At 39.5% G+C, this 21,470-nt stretch overlaps 1 protein-coding gene across 13 annotated transcripts in view; it reads right to left on the minus strand.

The window, feature by feature from the left end:
- The window catches only part of ptprk (protein tyrosine phosphatase receptor type K), a 175,351-nt gene that overhangs the window by 122,599 nt on the left and 31,282 nt on the right, over positions 1-21,470 (minus strand). For all 13 annotated transcript variants that reach the window (XM_026194988.1, XM_026194989.1, XM_026194987.1 and 10 more), the window contains one exon: positions 4,344-4,466. In XM_026194988.1, coding sequence (XP_026050773.1) covers positions 4,344-4,466 — 123 coding nt within the window. The remainder of the gene's footprint in view (positions 1-4,343; positions 4,467-21,470) is intronic.

Genomic DNA, 21,470 nt, shown 5'->3' on the forward strand with positions numbered 1-21,470 from the left:
CAGAAATGGAAATCTGATAGAACAAATAAGTCCTAATATTAATTACAAACGCTGGACTTTTGGTAGTTCCTAGGATAGCAAAGTCCACTAAAGGAGGTAGAGCTTTCTCACATTTGGCTCCCAAACTCTGGAATAGCCTTCCTGATAATGTTCGGGGTTCAGACACACTGTCTCTGTTTAAATCTAGATTAAAAACACATCTCTTTCACCAAGCATTCGAATAATGCATCTCTTAAATTGTGAGTGTAGCTGTATCTGATCAAATGCACATTCTTATTCTTTAGCTTGGGTTAAACTAATTTTACTTTGTTGGATCAGCAGCTACGCTAATATTGCTACTTACTATGCAATCACGTAATAATTGCTGTTAATAGTGTTCATCGTCTTCTGAAAAATCCTGTCATACGTGCACAAACTGACAGTCACCACTTATAAGCTACTACTAAATATTGTAGAAACATAATTTTCTATAAAGTTGCTTTGCAATGATTTGTATTGTAAAAAGAGCTATACAAATAAACTTGAATTGAATTGAACACAGTATTACTGGTCTGATAATAATAATAATCATCCACAGGCAACATCTGTGACTATCGTCGATACACAATATCATCTACAGGCACAATGCTCCCATATACATCATACAACACAGTTTCAGGCCCAGTCCACACGGAGACGGAGCTTACCCCAATCCGATCTTTTTTTTCCTAGTTTCAAGAAATATCCGCGTCCACAAGAAACCGCAAAATGATGTAGTATACATGCCAGACCAGTATGTGGCGCTGTAATTCTGCCACAGAGATACACTAAAAACAGAGAAGAAGACTTGGACTATGCTCGTAAACCTTGCGTGTGGTACACAAACGAACATGGAACAATACATTTATTAATCAGTGTTAATGTTAGTTAATAAAAAGACAATCGTTCAGTGTTTGTTAATGTTTTTGTTGCTGTTACGTGACGTAGAGGTGTCTGACTAGGGGGGAGATGTGGGCTGATGACGTCATCGTTTCAGAAAATATACGGATTAGACGTCCAGACGAAAATGCAAAGACGGCGTTTTCAAATTTATCCACTCTGGGACCCGGTTTAAAAAAATAGCGGTTTCACCTTATGAAAACACCGGATCCGTGTGGACGAAACGCCATCCGATAAAAAATTTGTGCGAATTCACAGAAACGCGTCTCCGTGTGGACGGGGCCTCAGTGTAGTTAGCTATTTTTTAGCAAATGTTTGAAGTCTAGTCAACTACTTTTTTTCCCAAGCGATAATCTGACTGCAGTGTAGAAAAAAAAAACTGTTTTAAAATAGTTTCCCATAAAACTGCTAAAGATATGGACTCCAAGCTCTGTGTAGGATGTGCTGAACATGACAGTAATATAAAGCAGAGAGCAGGGTGGATGTGAAAGGCATTTATACGGTCAGGTCCGGTTTGTGTGTGCCCTGCAGTAATCTTCAGTTGACGATATCATCAGCCCAAACACTCCTCCTGTGGTTTTACAGCTGGAGATTTAGGTGCACATCAAATGGCTTGACCATCAGTGAGGCCCTCAGCTGAGACGTCACACCTTTACATCTGAGCGGTTTCATAAAGAGACCACATGAACACCACTCAACTACATGTTTGATGTTTATGATAGCAGAGGGGCATGAGAACTTAAATGTCCTCTGGTAGAATGATTAATAAAGAAGATGAGAAACTGTCCGCCATTTCTTTCGGCAGTTACCTTTTAACAATCAATCAACTCAAATATTTTCCAAATCCAGTGCTCAAGTAGATTTAATGCCACTGAACATCAGTAAAAACCAACGATCAGGAGGTGGATCACTTGAGCTTCAACGCCTGCACTCCCAATATTAGTCACCACTAGATCAACTCCTCATTTACAACTTTGTGCATTTCAAACAGTCACTGCCGGCTATGTCGGCCTAGATCACTAACCATCATTGAAAAGGAGCAACTTCCGGCTGCTTTTTTTTACAAAAAATAATAATAATAAAATACTATCAGTGTGAACAACCCTCCAGGCAGAATGATACAAAAACAAAAGTAGCATCTAATGTGTCTGTGCTAATCCAGCATAACTCAAAAGCATCCCTGTAGGTGTAGAGAATCCTCTCCAGGCCTTGTGCTCACTTACTGTTACAATGAGTCACTCAGCCACACCGTCCAAACGACTCCCTCAAGGACTGAGACATCAAGCCATGCAGCTAGCGTCACTTAATGTGTGCAATTACGGGAAAAACACATCATGCAAATATGTTTGCATCACGTTATAAAAATGTTCTGTTTGCAGAGAGTGCAGGAATGGACCATAATGAACCCCGTGCACATCAGCTAATAATAAACCAATAGAAACTAATGACCATTTTTAGTCCACATTTGTCTTCTGTCCATCTCTTTGTTTTCCCCCTTACCAAACTTCTCTGTTTTCCAGTCTTCCATTTTATCCACATTTCTGCTTTTCTGTCCATCTCATTGTCTCTTTCCATTCTTCTCTAATATGCATGTCTTTTTGTCCTCATTTGTTTTTCTGTTTTTTTTTGTCTTTTTCTATCCATCTCTTTCTTTGCCCTTCCATCCTTCCCTTCATGTCTATCGGTCTGTCCATTTTTGTCTACATTTCTGTCTCTTTCTGTCCATCTCCCTCTGTTTTCCATTCCATTTCTCTGTATAGTTTTTTTCTGTCCATTTTTGTCCACATTTCTGTCTCTTTCTATCTATTCCTGTCTTTTCCCTTTTCATCTTTCTATCTTCCCCTGTTTATCTTTCTATCCACATTTCTGTTGTTCCTGTCCATCTTTTCATCTCATTCAGCTGTTCCTGTGTGTCTTTTTTCTTTCAATCCTTCTCTCTTTCCCATCTATTTTGTCCACATTTCTATCCAGCTCTCTCCCCTTCCTGTGTTTTTCTGCAGAAAAAGCACTTCATTTGATTGATATAAAAATGAAGACATGTCTCAAATCCAGAGAGATATTCTTTATAAAATTTAAAACGGCTCATTTAAACACACCCCCACTACTCTACATCACGATGTGGGAAGTTTTGCGAAAAGCCGCCCAAATGTTCACGCAAAGAAAGAAGGCGTAACATTTATTCTTATCGTGTGACGCTGTTTCGTTTAGAAAGTGAAATTACTTTGTGTGTCTTTCCAATAGAGGACACAACTAGAAATCATGTGTATATCATGTTTAAAATGAGTTTTGTGTTTATGTCTCATCGCTCCGGTCGGACAGCGCATCACAATATGTAAAGGGGCGTAACATTTCCATCACACGCTTGAGGGATTCAGCCAATCACAACACACTGGATAGCTGTCCAATCAGAGCACACCTTGCTTTTCAGAACCTGAGCTTTGTAAAAATCGACGCGTTTCAGAAAGGCGGGGCATAGTGGAGAAAAAAATTATGTATAGTATGTGGAAAACAATGTTTTTTTTTTACCTTAAACTGCAAAAACACATTCCATTACACCACATATACAAAATAATGTTCTTTTAAGTAGCATCATATGACCCCTTTAATGAATTCATTCCTTCTAAACACAGCAAAAATATCAAATGTGTTAGTCAACAAATCTCCTTTTATTATCATAAAAGCTGCAATGCTGTTCTCCTTCAGGTCCTCTACTGGTGAAACCCTACCTGACTCAAAGCAAGGGCTGACGACCTTCTCTGTTCTCCTGCCTTGATTAATAACTTAATATCTTATTAATTAGGGAATTTAGCTGAGAGTGAAATGCTTTAATTTCCCAGAGCAGAATCTCCTGTCTGAAAACGAGTGATTAAGCATCGGAGAGGTGAAAAGTGAAGGTCGCAACGCTCCGCTCTCCCCTCTTGTTCGCGTCTTCTTTGAGCACATTTAAAAAGCTTAATTGTGTCACGTATGACAGTACTTTGACCAAAGCCTTTTTTCCCCCTCCGGCACTCCACACGTTTTGTCATGTAAATGGCAAAGTATTTTCAGATCCCATCCGAGGAGTGTTCAGAGAGCGGGAACAGCAGTTGAAGGAAGATTAATGTTCTGTTACCTGCCTATTTTCTCTCAACTTCTTCAGTTCTGCGGTAATGGCTTTTACCCTGACATGATAAGACGCAGCTGCAAATTTGTTCAAATGTTAGCAGCCCATTAAAACATTCCTAAATCTGCCTTACTGTTTAAACAAGCCCAAGGGCAGATAAAACCATGCGTTTCCTCTCTCACTCTGTGTTCGCTCAAATTGGAGACTTGCCCCACTTCTTGTCTCAGATTCTCCATCCGTGAGGTTAGCGAGGACGTTATTGCGTGCAGTGCAATCTAAATCTAGTTTAGTCCGGCTATGAGCAGGCGTCTGATGGACTCACCCTGGGGCAGGTCAGAGGGCAGGTAGGGCACTTCTTGAGCGCTGACGTGTGTCCAGTCGAAGTCGTCGTAAGGATCCTGCTGGTAGTCACATTGTGCCGGGCCGTCATCGAAGGTGCAGCCGCCTAGAACAGAGCATCATATATACATGTTACAACTCCAACACAAATGTATTAGTACAGCACCTGACAGCTTTCGCTGAATGAGACACACACAAAGTCTGTGACCACTAGTTCTACATGTTTTCTAGTACATCCTTCATTTGAAAATCATTTGTTTGTTTTTTACAAAACTTATGTAATGTTTTTATTTTTTTCAAAGTGACATTATGTCAGATTAAGATTATGAATGCTACATTTTAATTTTGATCACAGACTTTAATAATGTATTTCTTTAGTATCACATAAATACTGTTGCACATGATCATGCATATGAAGGGTATATGAATATGATATGTGACAGTAATAATCATTGAAGTGTTATGCATCAAAGTACTGTCTGATACCGTCACTGTACCATGTCAGTACTAAGGGTAAACACCCCTACTGATTTACTCTATGTCAGAAGAACAGGAGACTCTCGGCACTTGCCCAAATCTAGTGCTCTAGTTTCCTCATATCAAATGTCTGTTTGTGTTTCTGAAGCAGACAATCATGTTCTTACAACAACAATCCTTCTCTGACGCAGAGCCAGACTTTGTTACTCATTTACAGAGATTACTGATAGCTCAGTCTTATTATGAGAAGTGCAGGTGAAACGGGGTGATAATGAGCACTAGCACATAGTCAAAGCCTCAAATCAGCTAACAGGAGCTTTATAAACCTCTTACAGTTGCACAGACCTGCAGAAAGCATAAATCATCTGTGATTCGTACCGTTATAAACACACAGAAGCAGCCGGTTTGGTATGGTAGAGTCGTAATGTGACAGTAGTGTATTACACACTTACAACATAAAGGACAGTGTTCCCATCAAGAGTGTGTCACGTCCTGCTGCCATCCTCCCTGCCAATATCAGCCTGTGTGTGTGTGTGTGTGTGTGTGTGTGTGACAGAACTAGCTCCCCTATTCAGCTCGTGAGTGAGTGTGAGTGTGAATGGTTCACACCCCACAGCATGCTGAATTGATGTTTGAATTGAAATGACAGGATGATGAATTTACTGAACTGCAATTCAAAGAAATTTACACAACAGATGAATTGCATTAGTAAAACACAAGCTTAGAGAACAGATATAAATAATTACATAATTCATTTTGACTAATTATGCCAATTTATTCCATGATACATATATATGTATTATGTACAATATATATTTTACACTGCATAAGCATTTTATTTGCTGGTGCTCTGCCATCATGATCCATCAAATAAAAGATATTACCATTAAAACTTTAATATAACTTCCTAAACACACATACAGAGATTTGAAACTGATATTTCAGATTTTTATTGTATATGCATGTCATAGAGTGTTCATATGTGTGGGCTCAGATGGGAACTGATGCAGTCATGGCACAGAACAGACATGAGAGTAGGCAGCAGGACGATCTGTCACCGCTCGACGTGTGTGTGTGTGTGTGTGTGTGTGTGTTTCAGTTTCTCATGCATGTCCTCTAGAATGCTCTATTAGCTGACAAATATCAGAACATTTGCAATGCTGAAGCAGGTGGCTTTCTTAAAAAAAAAAAAAAAAAAAACTTACCTAACACCATCTTTTCATTTATTTATTTTTTTGTATTCTATCCATTCTTTTTATTTGTTATAAAATTAACAAAAGCAAAATAGTAAAAAGAAAGTCAGAAAGAGCCTCTGTTTTTAATATTTGTTGAAAGGCATCTTTTTTTTGACTAAGGGTGAGCACTGGTGGAGTGATGCAGTACAGTACAGTAAAGTATGACAGATTGTGTTGATTTGCTGCATCCCCCACAAACCAACAATAACCTGCAAGGAACTGAGGCAAACATTTCATTTGTATGCACTTTATGGGCACGTTTGTGCAATAATTGATTTGTTTAGTATAATAAAGTCCACCAGTGAGGTAAAGAAGAGTAAAATACAATCCCACCCACCAACATCTCCATCTCCTCCAATCTCTAACGTTTAACTACAGCCTCCAGACTGGCCATTCATCTGAACAATTAATGATCAACATCTCGAAAAACAGTTTGACAGGCCGTCATGACTGACTCAGAGCTTGTTAGTGACTCTGAAGCAGTGCGGTTTTCTCACCTGTGTAAAGGTCAGACTCTCCGTGTTTTACATCCACTGACCTTTACAACCTCTCAGTGATTTCACAGAGAGAGCACAAATCCAGACAGATGAAGGTGTTAATTAAACGGCCCTGCATAATGTTGGGAAAGAAATATCTGCAGCTTCCCAAGAGACCACACAAACGTATCTCTGCAGCGAGGGCTGTGACACCAGCCCAAAGTTACACATGGAAATGAGTCCTCATCGTTTAACAGATCTCTACGCCAGACAGAGTCACAACAAAAATTCCAATAATCTCAACTTCGAGACACGAGCACGTTTCACAGGTTTTCCTGTTGCAGGATAATACAATATGTAATGCGTTTTCATTGAATTGTAGGGGAATATCCTGTGCCAGTGTGGTGTAGACTAAGTTTTGAGCGAGTAAAACACACTTTCACTACACTTTACACTTCAAACACATGCAAATTTAGGAAACGGCTGACAAGGCCTTCTGCAAACAGACCGTTGCAAGAGTGGATTGAGTGTGTAAATGAACTAAAGAAGAAGACACAGAAGAAGACTTCCAGAGGGCAGGAGAGACGTCTGCACACTTAATATGACTGATTATAAAGGCAGACTAATAATACCGCTGTCATTTAATGCTAATCCATGGATTTAGTGCCGTGTCATGCTAAAATCATCTGAGACGCACAAAATTAAAAGACGTGTCACTTCTCATGCATCCAAGAGCTTTAATAAAAGTTGCATTATAAGCTGAGCCTCAAACCTCTAACAACACCATTTCATTTATTACGGATCAAATTGGCCATAAGCATGAAAATGTACGGGCGGATTTTGTTTAACAGTGCAAATATCACAAAAAATTGCATATGCATGTTTATTAATATTATTTTTCTTTCTGGTTTTGTAATATTCATCCACTGAATCACTGAATCTTACTTTAACAACATGCCATCGAGTTCTGTTTAGATGAAAGCATACATCTACATGTTGGGTATCAACATGGCACAATGTTAGCGTTCTCGTCTTTACTTCCTTTGTTAGCGCTGGGCATCGGTTAAATGTATTTGTGAAAGGCCAGTGTGTGTATTTTTAAACACTTAGCCAAATAAAGAGACTCCCAAACCAAAGCCAATCATCTTCAAATTCAAGACAAAATACAACACCCACAGAATCGTCTCGCAGCGTTTAATTTATCTGCAGCACAGGAAACTGAGCTCCGTCCTCTGCCCACATTCGCACACACATAATCTTCTCCAGCATCACAAACCCAAACACCTCCACACACCATCTGACTCTGTTTGACGCGCTTGGCTCCGCCGAGGGGCCGGAATAGCCATGGATATCTGGCCCGAGGACAGAACACTGACAACAACGCCCGCTTATGTGCCGAGGACAGAATTCATCTGCCTAAATGGGGCAGTGGCTATTTAGCAGCTCCAAATCGCCACAATCCCACTGCCTTATGCAGCAAATATCTGTCATAGCCCACCGAAGGCTTGGCGTTTCACGGCGCTCGGCTCGTTGTGCAGGACAGACGGCCAGAGCGCTCCAGATGGGCCCGAGCACGGCTCCTGAATTCAGCGATGCTGCAAGGACACTAACGGGGATGATTTGCATACTAATCTATGGCTGCAAATATTCAGCCTTGCTAATGAAATACAGTAATAGCCTGCTCTTCATTTGCATAATAAAATAATTATTGTGTCTGATAAAACCTCAAGGGCAAAGCCCGTTCGCAGTCCCCAATAAACACGGGTTAACAACTCCATCCCCGCACGCTCATAAACACCCACTTATTAATAGCGATCGAGAAAGAGACTTTCCCTGCAAAGGTGCAGGACACAAATCAGCATCAGATCAGCCTACGTTCTCGAATTAAAACTCAGGAATCGATTCCTAAGATTGCAAACTAGCCAGATGTGGAAAACGGTATGGCGGGAGGGGATGGAATCAATCACAAAGCCATCAGCTCCTGAACCAAATTGAAAAACACAAATAATGATCCAATCAACATGAAGAAACACAGATAGTGCTTGTGTTGTTTTGGGTGAAATTGGAAAATGTTATTTTACAGAAGGTTAGTCACAGACAGCGTCAGATTAATCAACTTCACTGGAGATCTCATAAATAAAAACTCCGCTCTGCACTGCTCTCTTTTATTATGTTTAGCTTTATTTCAGACCTGTGCCATTCATACCTACATTTCTAACCGTGAAAGCACCGTTTTTAACCCTGCAGTGCTAAAATACTGCTAGAATGTTGTTTAGCAACCATTCGTAAACTCAATAATAGTTTCTTTGTTAAAAATTCATGAGCTTTACAAAGCTGCGACTCAAGTCTCTCAGCAAAAGATAAGCCATGTAGCTCTAAAAATGACCTTGGGTTCACAGTTTCACATGAGAAAGCCTGTAGCTGTACAGTATGAGGGGAAACGACTTCTGTGACTTTCAAAACCGAACGGACCTGCGAGGACGGCTAAACGGCTTCTCTCACTTTTACCTGAAACAAAATGTTCAATTATGTAGAAATGACAAAAGGTGTCACTTGTCTGTAGGTAAACAACACGTGTCACTTCCTCCGCTGTGCCTGAGTGCTTCGATTCACGGGTTTACGGCTGTTTTGTGTGCTTTCGTCGAGTGGACCGGGAGTCTAATCTTGCTATTAACATTATTCCTGTGACAAGGGAGAAGCAGTCTTCTTGAAGGGCACAAAGTAGAGCAAAATGTTGAAAGCGCACACATTGTAAATGGATTTCCTACCAATTAAAATGGCTGAAAGCAACACCTTCAGAGACTGTCAAAATACTCCTTAACCCCCTGGATGACAGCGCTGTCGGCACACCTGCACAAAATCACTGAATCACTATACACACCACGGCCATTTGCATGCCAATTAAAGAGCGCTGCCGTACACAGAGATCACAGAATACATCATTAAATGCATCTGTCAAAAATAAACAAACAGGAATGAGGAGCATCATTTTCATTACTGTGTTCCAGAATTTGGGGTCATAAAAATCCAACAAAATGGCTTCATTTTCTCAATGTACAATATAAATGGCTGTTTCCTGAGATTTGAGGCTGGGATACGGCCTGCACATGTTCAGGGGGAGATGATGTTTTACAGCCAGCCATTTGCTGGAAACCTCTGCTTGACATCAGCATGCTCCTCTGACCCTTCATCTCCTCATCCCGTGAAACACAAACCCTTGCTGGGGTGTGGGACGGGAGCAAAAGAGAGAAAGAAAACAGTAGCTGAAATCAGACACTGGCACGTCTAAGAGGAGAGCCTTTGTGTAGTCGAGGCTGTTCTTCTGGAAATCATTCAGCTCTGTGCAGTGGGAGTATTTAGCTGGAATTAGTGCTCAGCTTCTTTAATTTGATTGGTCACCTCGAGCATTTTTGAGAAAATGTAACTTTTTGAACTGTTTTTATCATCAACAAAGAGAGTTGCAATTTAGCCATATCTAATTATTACTTATGACATACAGTGTACATTAACATATTGTGTGTGATTATTGCATCAGCTCGCTCTGCTGTAAAGCTGCTTACGCAATACAACATGACATCAGCACGTTTGTCGTGCTCCGTGTTGGGAGAATCAGCTTGTCACTGGAAAAGCTGGGGTGTGTTGAAAACAGCCGAAGTACTGTCAGGACTCTGAAAATCAAAGAGTTTAACACTGACGCTTTTCCTCCATTGTCAAGCTCAAACAATCGAGAGCCCCCCACAGGGCGTTCACAGTCCCCAATCAAACACCCTGCGTGCTGATTGGCCAGCTCTGATGATGTCACACAGGGCCCGGAGAGGCAGACATGAATTGAATTGCAGACGCACCTTCTCTTCACACACCGCCCTCCCAAACAAAGAGAGGGCGAGCCTGACCTACTCCACACAGCCTTTGATAACAGCTCTCTAAAGGCAGAAAGAAAGAAAGAAAGAGAGAGAGAGAGCTCTGGCTGCTTTACTGATGAGACGTCTCCTCTGTAGTTTAACCTGTCCCCACGCTTTCCTTCCGCACCATTTTACAGCGCCCAAGAACAAAAGACGAGTCGGCAGCATATAATTACCCACGAACGTGTGCGACACTGCCAGCATGAATCCCTCGTTCTCACTTTTACTCAACGCAATCTCTCTCTCCAACAATAAAACACCGCCGTGCCACTCTACACGCGATTACCTGACACTTAAAAACACAACACTTTTCTTTGCCACGGGAAAAAGTTTGATGTGTTCATATGGCTGTGTAGCCATGAAATGTCAAGGTATGAATAAAAATGACGTTTCCCATTCAGGAGAGGAAAGTGTTTCCACAGGTAATCATCAAAGCAGAAAGAGGTGGCACGGGCGAGCGCTGATGAATTCACGAATAAACGCTGCGGAAAGGGCAGCAAGGCCTGGACACGCAACGCTTCACCTGCGTTTATATCACAGCGGCGGACACGCAGGGATCTGGATTTAATCTGATTTACAAAACGGGGAGAAAATATGAAAGGACAGAGTTAAGAAGCGGGAAAAATGATGACTAGGTGAGTTGAGAAATCGAGTGTGTGTGTGTGTGTGTGTGTGTGTGTAATGGGGTCCAGGGAGGATGGTGTACTTCAGCTAGCTGTCACAGTGTTTGAAATTTCTCACATGCGTTTGAGGAACTGCAGACAATCAAGAGCGGTCGGTAAATGTGCTGAGGGTGCAGGAACACACACGTCCACGAGATCTAGTTCTCGTATAATCTCCTGCTCGCCTCCGAGTCTGGCTGAAGCCCAGGTGAGATGACAGTGAAAAATCGGCTGCGAGGCCACGCTGAAATCATGTCGGCTAGTTTTCTGTTTTTTTGCATTACACATGGAAGTTAGTTAGTTTAGTTTAGTTAGTTTTATTTAAAGTTTGACATGACAAGATATTGCACTAAACCCTGAAAAGTGTCTAACAAACAAATACTCCAAGACAATCATTACTTAGTATAAAACAAATAAAATATATAAAATATTTAATTATGCCTGTATGACTAACACAGTCTCACAGAAAAGGCATCATAATCAAGAACCTTGAAGTTATCTATACAACAATTTTAAATCACGAGGAATTCATGCCGTTTAGTTTTGCTCCTGGGAACATCAAATGTCTTGTGCCACTGAAGAGAATAAGTTGTTACAGGAGCCATAGGCAGGAAATGATGCAACGGTGAAGTGTCCTTGAATATGTTAGTAAGAGTACGTAAGGTGGCTTCCTCACGCCTCTCACTCGGTGTTGGGAGAGAATGTCTATATACAACAGCATCACTTTTGAATCCTCTCTAACTCCTCGGAGAGACCACCCCATACTGGACTATATCCAAGAACTGGCCGTATAAAGGTCAAATATACCTGCACTAAAACATCAGAAAGAAGACCCACTTTTCTTGCAGTGCAAAGGTAGTATATTCTGTACTCTCACACTGGAACACCCTGTTTACAAGACTGGCCTGTGTTCTGCTTTGGTCCTCAACAGGTTTCTTAACTAGTCTAACCAGCAAGACTCCTTTGGGTTGACCAGCCCATGAAGCTCTCCCAGTGTCTTTATAACTGTGTTTTGTTGTCAAACTTTCTCAAGAACAACTGAGAATGTTTAATAGGCATTTAAATTTAACCAATAATGTGTGTCTTTGCCCTGGTACATAATCATTTTCTATATCAGTGTATTAGCATTAATGCTGAAAGAACATTTTATAAAAGCAAACCCTGGCCTGAGCTTCAGGACCAGACCACACCAGCACCACTGCCTTTATATCAAAACCACAGCCTCTCTAATTCATGCCAAGAATTTTTGCTTTTTACTGCTCAGAAATCCAATTAAGTGAGAAAAAGCCGTATCCTCTGGCTAGCCCAGGGCCGCTGTTTTTCTGCAGTCAAGGAAAGGAGATTGAAACAGAGAGTGGGACGACCAGCAAAGCCCAGATCCTGAGGCTCATCCGCACTGGCCGCCGGTCATCTGTTTACTGGATCAGCTGTAACTGTGAGGAGAAACCCGCCGGACAGGTAATGCCAGGATTCAGTGCACTGTTGAAACCTACACACACACACACGTCTTGTGTTTCAGTGAGATGAGGTCTTTATGACTTTATGACACAATAAATCAACGCTGCTGAGTCTGTGAATGACACAACAACATCAGCTGACAGTCTGTCATATATCTCTCAATCCACCTGCATACCTGCCATTCCTGCCATCAAGCCAGCTGGAACACTACCCAACACGTTCTCAAGAGTCAAATGAGAGAACAGTGGGAAGTGCAGGGTGCTTGCCAAGGCTTTTGAAGCACCGTAGTGCAAAAAGCATCACCATAATCACTATTTTTATCTTGATATATTTGAGAAGCTTATGAAGCTTATGTAAGATAATACGACTTGTTTTAGAGAATGTCTGGAATTAAATGTCTTCTTCTAACTGGCTTAATTTTTTCTGTGTTTTTGGATGAGAATTGGAGAAAAACTTTGATAATGACAGACTATTAAAAAAAAATGTACACAGAGATAGCCTTCTGAAGTTAAAATGGTCATGTTGTGTGAAAGACGTTCGCGTGCATGTTGTATTTCCTGCAGGGTACATCTCATATAACATCTCGGGAGAAAAAAGAACAGAGCGCAGACTTACAGCATGTCACAACCTGCACACACTACACACACACACACACACACACACACGCACACACACAAGAGTATAAGGTGTTTAATGGCACTGATGTGAGTGTTTTGTTGAGGCCAAATCTGCAGATTTTCTGGTCAGCAGAGTTTTACTGTCCACATCTGCAGGAGGTGATAAGCCATAAAAATGACCCACATTTGGCAGGACACTCTTACACACACACACACACACACACACACATCCACCCCTGACTGCAATGGAAAGTAAAGCCCACTGAGAACTCTAAATCCACTTCTAGCTGAAGTGTGCCATATGTTATGTTTTTTTTTTTTATGTTGAAGATATTTCTCATAATAGGGCCTTTCCCATCGCGGGAACCTTTTCATAGCACCAGAACTAATTGTAGAACTACCCACTTTTGGGCGGTGCGACTGCAACCCTTTAAATGGTACTGGGGAACAGTTCACACAAAATCATCCCAGTACTTTACTACTGTACATTTAGCTCTGGAATTAAAGCAGTGCGAAAGATACCACAACTCTGTGATGCTTTTCATGTTTGAGCATCAGACACAACATTAACTCACCCTTTTCCAACAAAAAAGGACATTTCAAGTTCAATTTATTAGGAGTATACTTATAAAAATAATATTTTCCAAGTATACTTTATGTGGGACGTATGATAATTTCAACGTACATGTAAGTGTACTATTTTAATACTTCTTGGGATCTATTTAAATAATTGTTGGTAAATTAGAACTTTAACAGTAGATTTCCTTTAGTATCCCACTTTTTAGCTTATAAAAGTATACTTTAAGTGTACTTCAATTGTAACTGTAGGGAACCTTGAGTACTAAGCTATTCTGTTGTATTGTAAGTAGACTGTAAACAGTATACTGTTAGCTTGCTCTTTGCATATACTGCAAATATACTTGTAATTTCCACTGCAGCTGTAATAGAAACATTCTCTTAGGCACCGCTGAGGTCAACGCTGGCAGCCAGGGACATCACACAAACACACGGCTTGCTTTGTGCTTTTCTCTGTCAAGGCAGTTCTGTTGTTGTTGGGAACGTCTATTCAGCTCAGAATGGAGCCAAACAGCAAAAATCACACACACTCACACGAGCACGCACACGCACACACACACACACACACACACGCACACACAGCGGTGGTCAGAGCGTCTGTCTGTTCCTGAACAAGGTTAATCATTAACACACACAGTTAACATGACTAACTTCTGTTCCGCATCCTGAGTTAAACAAGGTCAGAATCACAGCTCTGCTCTGTTCAAACAGTCCTATTGTACTTCCTGGGATCAAACACTAGTGTCAAAACACTTTTTCACTTCACAAAAGTCTTACACAGGTTGACTTCTTCAAGACTGTGGATCTGGAGTTCAGAACGGGAATCTGAATCTATCTGTTCGAGTCCAACATGTCAGAAATAAAAACAGAACTGAATGTGTACTATGGGTTAAGCTGAGATTTTCATTCATCTTCAGATAAATAACTAATTAACTAAATGACAGCTTCAAACCATCGAGAGTCAACACTGCAGCGAATCACAGTTAACCTTCAAAGCGGGTGTTCACGCGGTGATGCTGGCGCTCTGTGTGTGTGTTTGGCTGCTCAGAGAGCACAGAGGTGCCAGTGAACCGGCCTAGTCATTAAACCGGCTTTAAGTCCAGACTAGAGCTGGATTTGAGGCTTCCAGCGAGCAGCACAAACTTCTCCTGCCAGCCTGTGGCACACACACATGGACACACTGAGGTAAGCTGATAACAGCCGCTGAAACACAACCAGACACACACCAATCTGCTGAAGCTGTTTACACTTTCTGCACTTTTATAGAAAAGAAATCTGGGGGATTCTGTAGAATGGATGAAGGTGGAGGTGAAGCCAGGCTGCTAAAATACTTTTTCACAAACAAGAACTTTAAATGATCCATCCACAGGTTTATTGCGCTGGAAAATCTCTCTGTTCAAGCTCGAGGACACACTAACTGTGACTCAACCAATGGGGCGGGATCATCTGCTGACCAATGACAGAAAATGGTTACTGCAATACTTCTTGACATTAGAAGTGCAGATGTTACAGCTTTAATTATGGTATTCCTTTAAAATGGATGTGAGGGTACTATCAAAGCTTGATAAAATTAGCCTAAATAAATCAATCTGTGGTTTAGCATTGTTCAGAGCAAGTGTGATGTTGAATGTTGGCAAACACTGAAAGCACATGAATATGTGGTGTTTCAATATAAAATGTGTTCACACTCATGCTGGACACTAGTCTTGGGTGACTGCAGTATTCAAAAAAACAAACAAACAACAAAACAACAACAACAACAGGGTTGTTATTGTTAACACAAAAGTACAAATAAAAATACAAGTTTTTAAAATGTTATTTGACATTTAAAAAACCGCTAACTGAAATAAATGTAATATGGAAAAATAATAATAATTTAACATTTCTCATTTTCATTTGGTCTAACTTGATGTATTGAAATAACTAAAATATATTATTTAAAAATAATAAAACCATACATACATACTTAAAAATAACTAAAATGACAAAAACATTACAAATTATAATTATTTAACCTTTAACAAAAATTATAATGGAAATGGAAAATATAAATATAATTTTAACAGTCAAAAAGCTCTCATTGTTCAGAGATGGCAAGTGTTGCTGAAAATGGTCTGTTTTTCTCATTGAGCAGGTCACAGAAACAAAAACATGATCAACAGAACTTCTTCTGAATAAAACCCATTAATGACCTTTCTTTTTCACAGCTACAGCTATAATCATCCAGACAGAAAGACTGTCGGAGAGAGAGACGTTCTCGGTCAGCCCTCACAGGCAGGTACAAGAGTATGTTCGGCTTTAAGGACCAGTGTTGAGGGCGCTGCAGACCTGATGACGGAGGGGAGTTTGGGGAACTTTATGGCAGCGTTTAAAGAGCAGAGAGTCATTGACTTTACACACCATACACATGAATCACTCGCAGAGCTGGAGAGACGCCCAGAGGCTGGTCACTCATTGGCTGGAAACGCATGTGTAATGTAATATTTGTGTGTGTGTGTGTGTGTGAGAGAGATAAGAGCACACAGTCTCAGGTAAGAGTCATTTAACTCCTCCGCACACATTCCACACTCCTCTCTGACTGCTGTTCTTTTGTCATGTACTAATTAACTGTGCTGATCCCAGACCAGCCAAACTCTCCTGTCCCAACATCACAATGCACTCTGGGCAGGACCATCTCGCTTTGTGCTTCATTCTTCAGAGCTAATATATGCTGCTAGCAGTCAGCAAGAGCACAAAAGAGCTCGGAGATTGTGTTGCACCCTTGGCCCTTCTCTGTTTCTTTATCTTCTTCTCTCTCCGCTGGCCCAGCAGCCCTGTCTCTCTGCATTACAGTCTCCTAGTTTGGTCTGGGTGTCTTTCTCCCTAATAACATCCCCTGACCTTGAATTAAATAAATTAGTGACTGATGAGCAATTCAGATCAGGGCGATTAACAGACAGCACAGATAAGAAGAATTTCGAGTGTGTCATGTTTCCGCCACGGGCTCCGCTCCATGAAGTCCATCAGCGGAGTCAGGATGTGTCCATCTGATCACATTCACTCCCTGTCTAGGATACGTAGTCTTGTCCAGCAGACATGCTCATGGAATGAGAAAACAGACCAAAAATGTGTTGTACTACACAGATTTTCATCCAATCAAATGTTGTCTTGAATATAAGCGTACCACCCTGAAACCTGACAAGCAGTAAATCACTGCTCATAATTACAGCATTTCCTGTCCAAGCTTCCTGTTTCAACCAGTGGCCAAACTGTGTCATGTTTTAACAGTGGTCGACCGATATTGGGGGGGGGGGGGGGGGGTTATTGATTTTTGTTTTTATTATTATTATTTAAGAAATTTTAAATCATTTGACAATGGATTAAAAACTAAATGTGTAAAATAAACATACTTAAACTTTAGATGACTTTAGATGAAGTATATTTCACAAATAAATATTTAATACGAATATATTTAAAAAGGAAGTAAACCCTGTAACCAACATGGCACTCAGTATTCTGGGAAGTTTATGTGCATTGGGAATCATGTTTTTTAAATAAAGCCAGGCTAACCTTCATTTTACATTCAGTGAAAATGGCATGGATATGACACTGGTCAAATGCATAAAGCACAGCATAATTTGAAATCCCGAGTTTAAAGTTTAAAGCATTCAATTCACATGGAGCGACCGTCACACAGAGAACACGTGATCATGCTGATACACACTTCACAAGATCTCACAGCTGGATTACACTGAGTTTGCAAGGTTTGGGAAATTAAACGTTCATTAGTCATTCAAAGGCCTTGCCGATATATCGGTCGACAGATATTTTTTTTTATTATTGATTTTGGTCATTAGTTTACTGTCTGTCCATTTAACAATGGAAAGGCAAACACTATAATACATTTTCTGTACACTGATGTCATTCAGCCAATATGAATTTATATAGTTTAATCAAGTGTTTGAATATCTCATAAACATTTAATTCCACAAACCACTTAGCAGTTCTTCTGATCTTCTGAAGTGTGCACTGTAATGCACAAAAATGCATTTCAAACTATGCTGCTACATCCAGATGTCGTATTCACTGTTTACTACATGAGAAATTTGCATTGCCTGGTCTTTATTTGAGAAATTATGAACCCTGTTCTGAGATGACTGACAGTAAAGAATATATATATATATATATTTTTAATCAAGTTCAAATTTGAATTAAGAAAAAAAAGTATAGAAATAAAGTATATATATATATATATATATATATATATATATATATATATATATATATATATATATATATATATATATAATGAATTTTCAATGGATTGATTTCTAACTACTTAGGTACATATTATGGTAAATAAATTACATTTAAATTAAATTAAATTAAAAGTTAAATTAAATTAAAATAAAATTTATGCATTTAGCAAAGAGCTTTTATCCAAAGTGACTTACAGTGCATTCAGGTTATCAATTTTTACCTATCATATATATATATATATATATATATATATATATATATATATATATATATATATATATATATATAATCTCAGCAATTGTTATGTGTTATCTTTAAACAAAATTATGTGATCTTTGTGCACCCTGCTGTAATAATAAAAAAAAAAAAAACTATTGGTCAATCAGAAGGCACGCCAACAAAATGATTCTTAATGGATATAGTATATGTTTTTCAAGAAAAAAACACTATAATCTTGACGTTACCAGCAGAGTTGAAGTCTTCATCTTGTGGTGTTGCTCCTAAGACTCCTGAAAACCACATAAACATGGTCTTGGTTTGGATCTGGCCTCTGTTTAGGGACCCAGACTACACCACAGTCTATTTCTGACATGCCAAAGGTAATCATCACCTCAACCACTATCATCGCAGCATCTTGGCTTTCAGGAAACGCATGGCTCTGAATGATTGCTGAGCTTCTGTGTTTGACGTGAGCACTGCAACATTCAGCATTCCCTCTCCTGCAGTTCATTGAGTTGGACAGTCTGGTTTTGGGGCTGACAGGCTGTGGTCTGGATCTGGAACTGATGTGTCTGGCATTATTTCACTCTGGTTATTCAGCCCGGAGCATTACTACAACACATCTCCACCCAGATTAACCGGGATCAGGTTTCTCACCTGCGGTCTGAACTCCTTCCCGGTGGTTCTCAGGTCAGTATCAGGTTTCCTGAGGAGCTTCTTCAGCTCTGACCTGAATGAGTGTCACGCTCACACTAAAGCTCTGTCTGGATCCCATTTTATCACAGGACAAGCAAAGACTCAACACAATACTAGCAATATGATTCCTGTGGCTCAGTGGTAGAGCATTGCGTTAGCAGCATAAAAGGTCATGAGTTCAATTCTCAGAGAACATACTGGTAAAGTGCACTCTAAGTCGCTTTGGATAAATCATCTGCTAAATGCTAGGGCTGGACCAGAATATTCAAATATTAGTTCGGTGAGCTGGCATTAGATTTTCAATTTTGAGAATCTAATTTATTCTTATTTTTTATTGTTTTGAACACCTGGCATCCCCCGCGAAACAGTTCTCATTAGTGATGGGAAGTTCGGATCATTTGACCAACTCGGACCTTTGAGTCTATATAAGAGAATTCATTTAAATGTATTTATACTGTTTGTTAATTAAAATGTGTGATGCTTTTATTGAAAGTATGCTATTGTGTTCTTTATTTATTAGCCTACAGTTTGTTGAACATTCATAAATTCTTAATTATTAAATAATAAATAATTATTGTTTCCTCTATTTTAACACAATTAGAGAACGATAACAACATCTCATCAATAACTCAAATGAATAAAATGTGTTTCTGCATAATTATTAATAAGTTTGATTGACAGCAGTGTTAGCCAAGTGTTATCCAGGCTCGTTTGGGCATATGTAAATTTGTGCGTGTTGACCCATTCTGTTGGACTGTAATTTGCAGCTGCGTTAGAAAATGTAAGAAAAACAGCAGCAATGCATAATCCTGTGAAGAAAAAAAAAGACTTTGAAAAACTGAGGGAGAGAGTTCATCAGTCCGCAAGTAACAGTAAGACTTTCAGTTCCACGTGTGAACCGGTTGATTCTGTGAAGCCCGTAACACTACTGTCAGATCAATCATGAATGTCATTTGAGCTCAGTCACTGCTTTTACTCGGTGTTCAAAATCCTTTGGTATGCGGTGACTAATGAATTCAAGACTAGTTGTTGCCAGTCGTTCTTTAAAAGATTAGCCTATTTTGAATTTTTATTATTTTGTTTTATTTTTTTATTTTTTATAAATGTTGCAACTCAGGTTGGCTATTAACTGCACCTGTTTCCTAATTTGTAGGCCTATTAATTTGAATAAGGGGGAAAAAATCATAAACATGACATTTCTGAATAAAATTCTCGTATGACCTACACTTTAGTTATATCTAATTTGGCATTTTCAATTAGCATAGGCCTGTTACATTCTTTTTATTAGCCTATTAAGTTACTTTTATTAAATTAATATTACAATTATTTTGACCCACAATAATTTCATAGAACATAACAGCATAACTGAAGCGTTGCAAGCATATATATATAGGTTTATTATAGGCAGTGAATTATAGGCTTATGATTGAAATTATTAACACTGCGATCATCATTGAGAAAAAGCTTTATTTCAAGCTACCATTATCAGCTTATGAAGCAGATTTGTCTCTCGTGGTCTCTGAGAGAATATGTGCAGTAATGCAGCTTCAGATGCCGAAAGCGCCATCAGTTTTTAACTTTGACTTTCTAGTGAATGAACTGATATTGAGAGGTTCACCGCATAACTCTTGCACAAAGTTTGCACATTGCTTGTATGATATTCACTGGCTTGCCTTCCTGGTTTAAAACAAATATATACCCCCAAAAATACAATACTGGTTACACCACTGATAGTTGCCCTACTAAATGCATAAATAATAATATGTTCTTTTTTGCTTGGAAAAATGAGAGATTTGGTAAGTGGTTCCCCATTATCAGTTATATGATCAGTTGCATGTTATTGTTTGTTATATTTACATGAATCAAAGTTTTACCCTGCTGTCTGTTACAGGGCTGTGGATGTACAAACTCTGTCTTTAATTGTTTCACTATTTCCTCCTTTTTTCTCTCTCTCTCTCTGTCTCCGCTGTCTTTCATGTGTGTCCAGGCATACAGGGCTTCTGCTGATCACTGCCCGAGGACACACTTACAGGCCTGATGGACACAACAGAGAGAGAGAGAGAGAACGGCCCACGGCCAAACACTGCCGCCAACACTCGGCACGCTGGGAAAGGATTTACCCTCCTCCAATACCACACACACACACAACAGATACACAGCGAAACATTTTCACATCAAATCATTTCAAATACGTTTTTTTTTTGTGCCCAGATATGAAACATCCTTGCCGAATTATGCTCAGCAAAATAACTTTTTTGCTTCAGGAAACCCAAGTCACATGATATGAAGTGTACAAATGCTGTCAAGAAATATTCTAGACTAGGATATTCCTGCTTCATATCTAAAGCTTCCGACCCTGTAGCGCTCTGCAGTCTGACGTTTGGAAGATGACATATTAAAAAACCAAATGAAAATGTCAGTAATTTACTTTTCACTTACAGTACTTGAAATATATTTAAATCTCTGAATAGAATAAAACTGACCAACATTTAAATCTCTGAATACAAAAAATATAAATAAAAAAATAAATAACAATATAAAATTCTGTACACG

The sequence above is a fragment of the Carassius auratus genome, chromosome 20 (genome assembly GCF_003368295.1).
Source record: "Carassius auratus strain Wakin chromosome 20, ASM336829v1, whole genome shotgun sequence".
In the NCBI taxonomy this organism is placed as follows: Eukaryota; Metazoa; Chordata; class Actinopteri; order Cypriniformes; family Cyprinidae; genus Carassius; species Carassius auratus.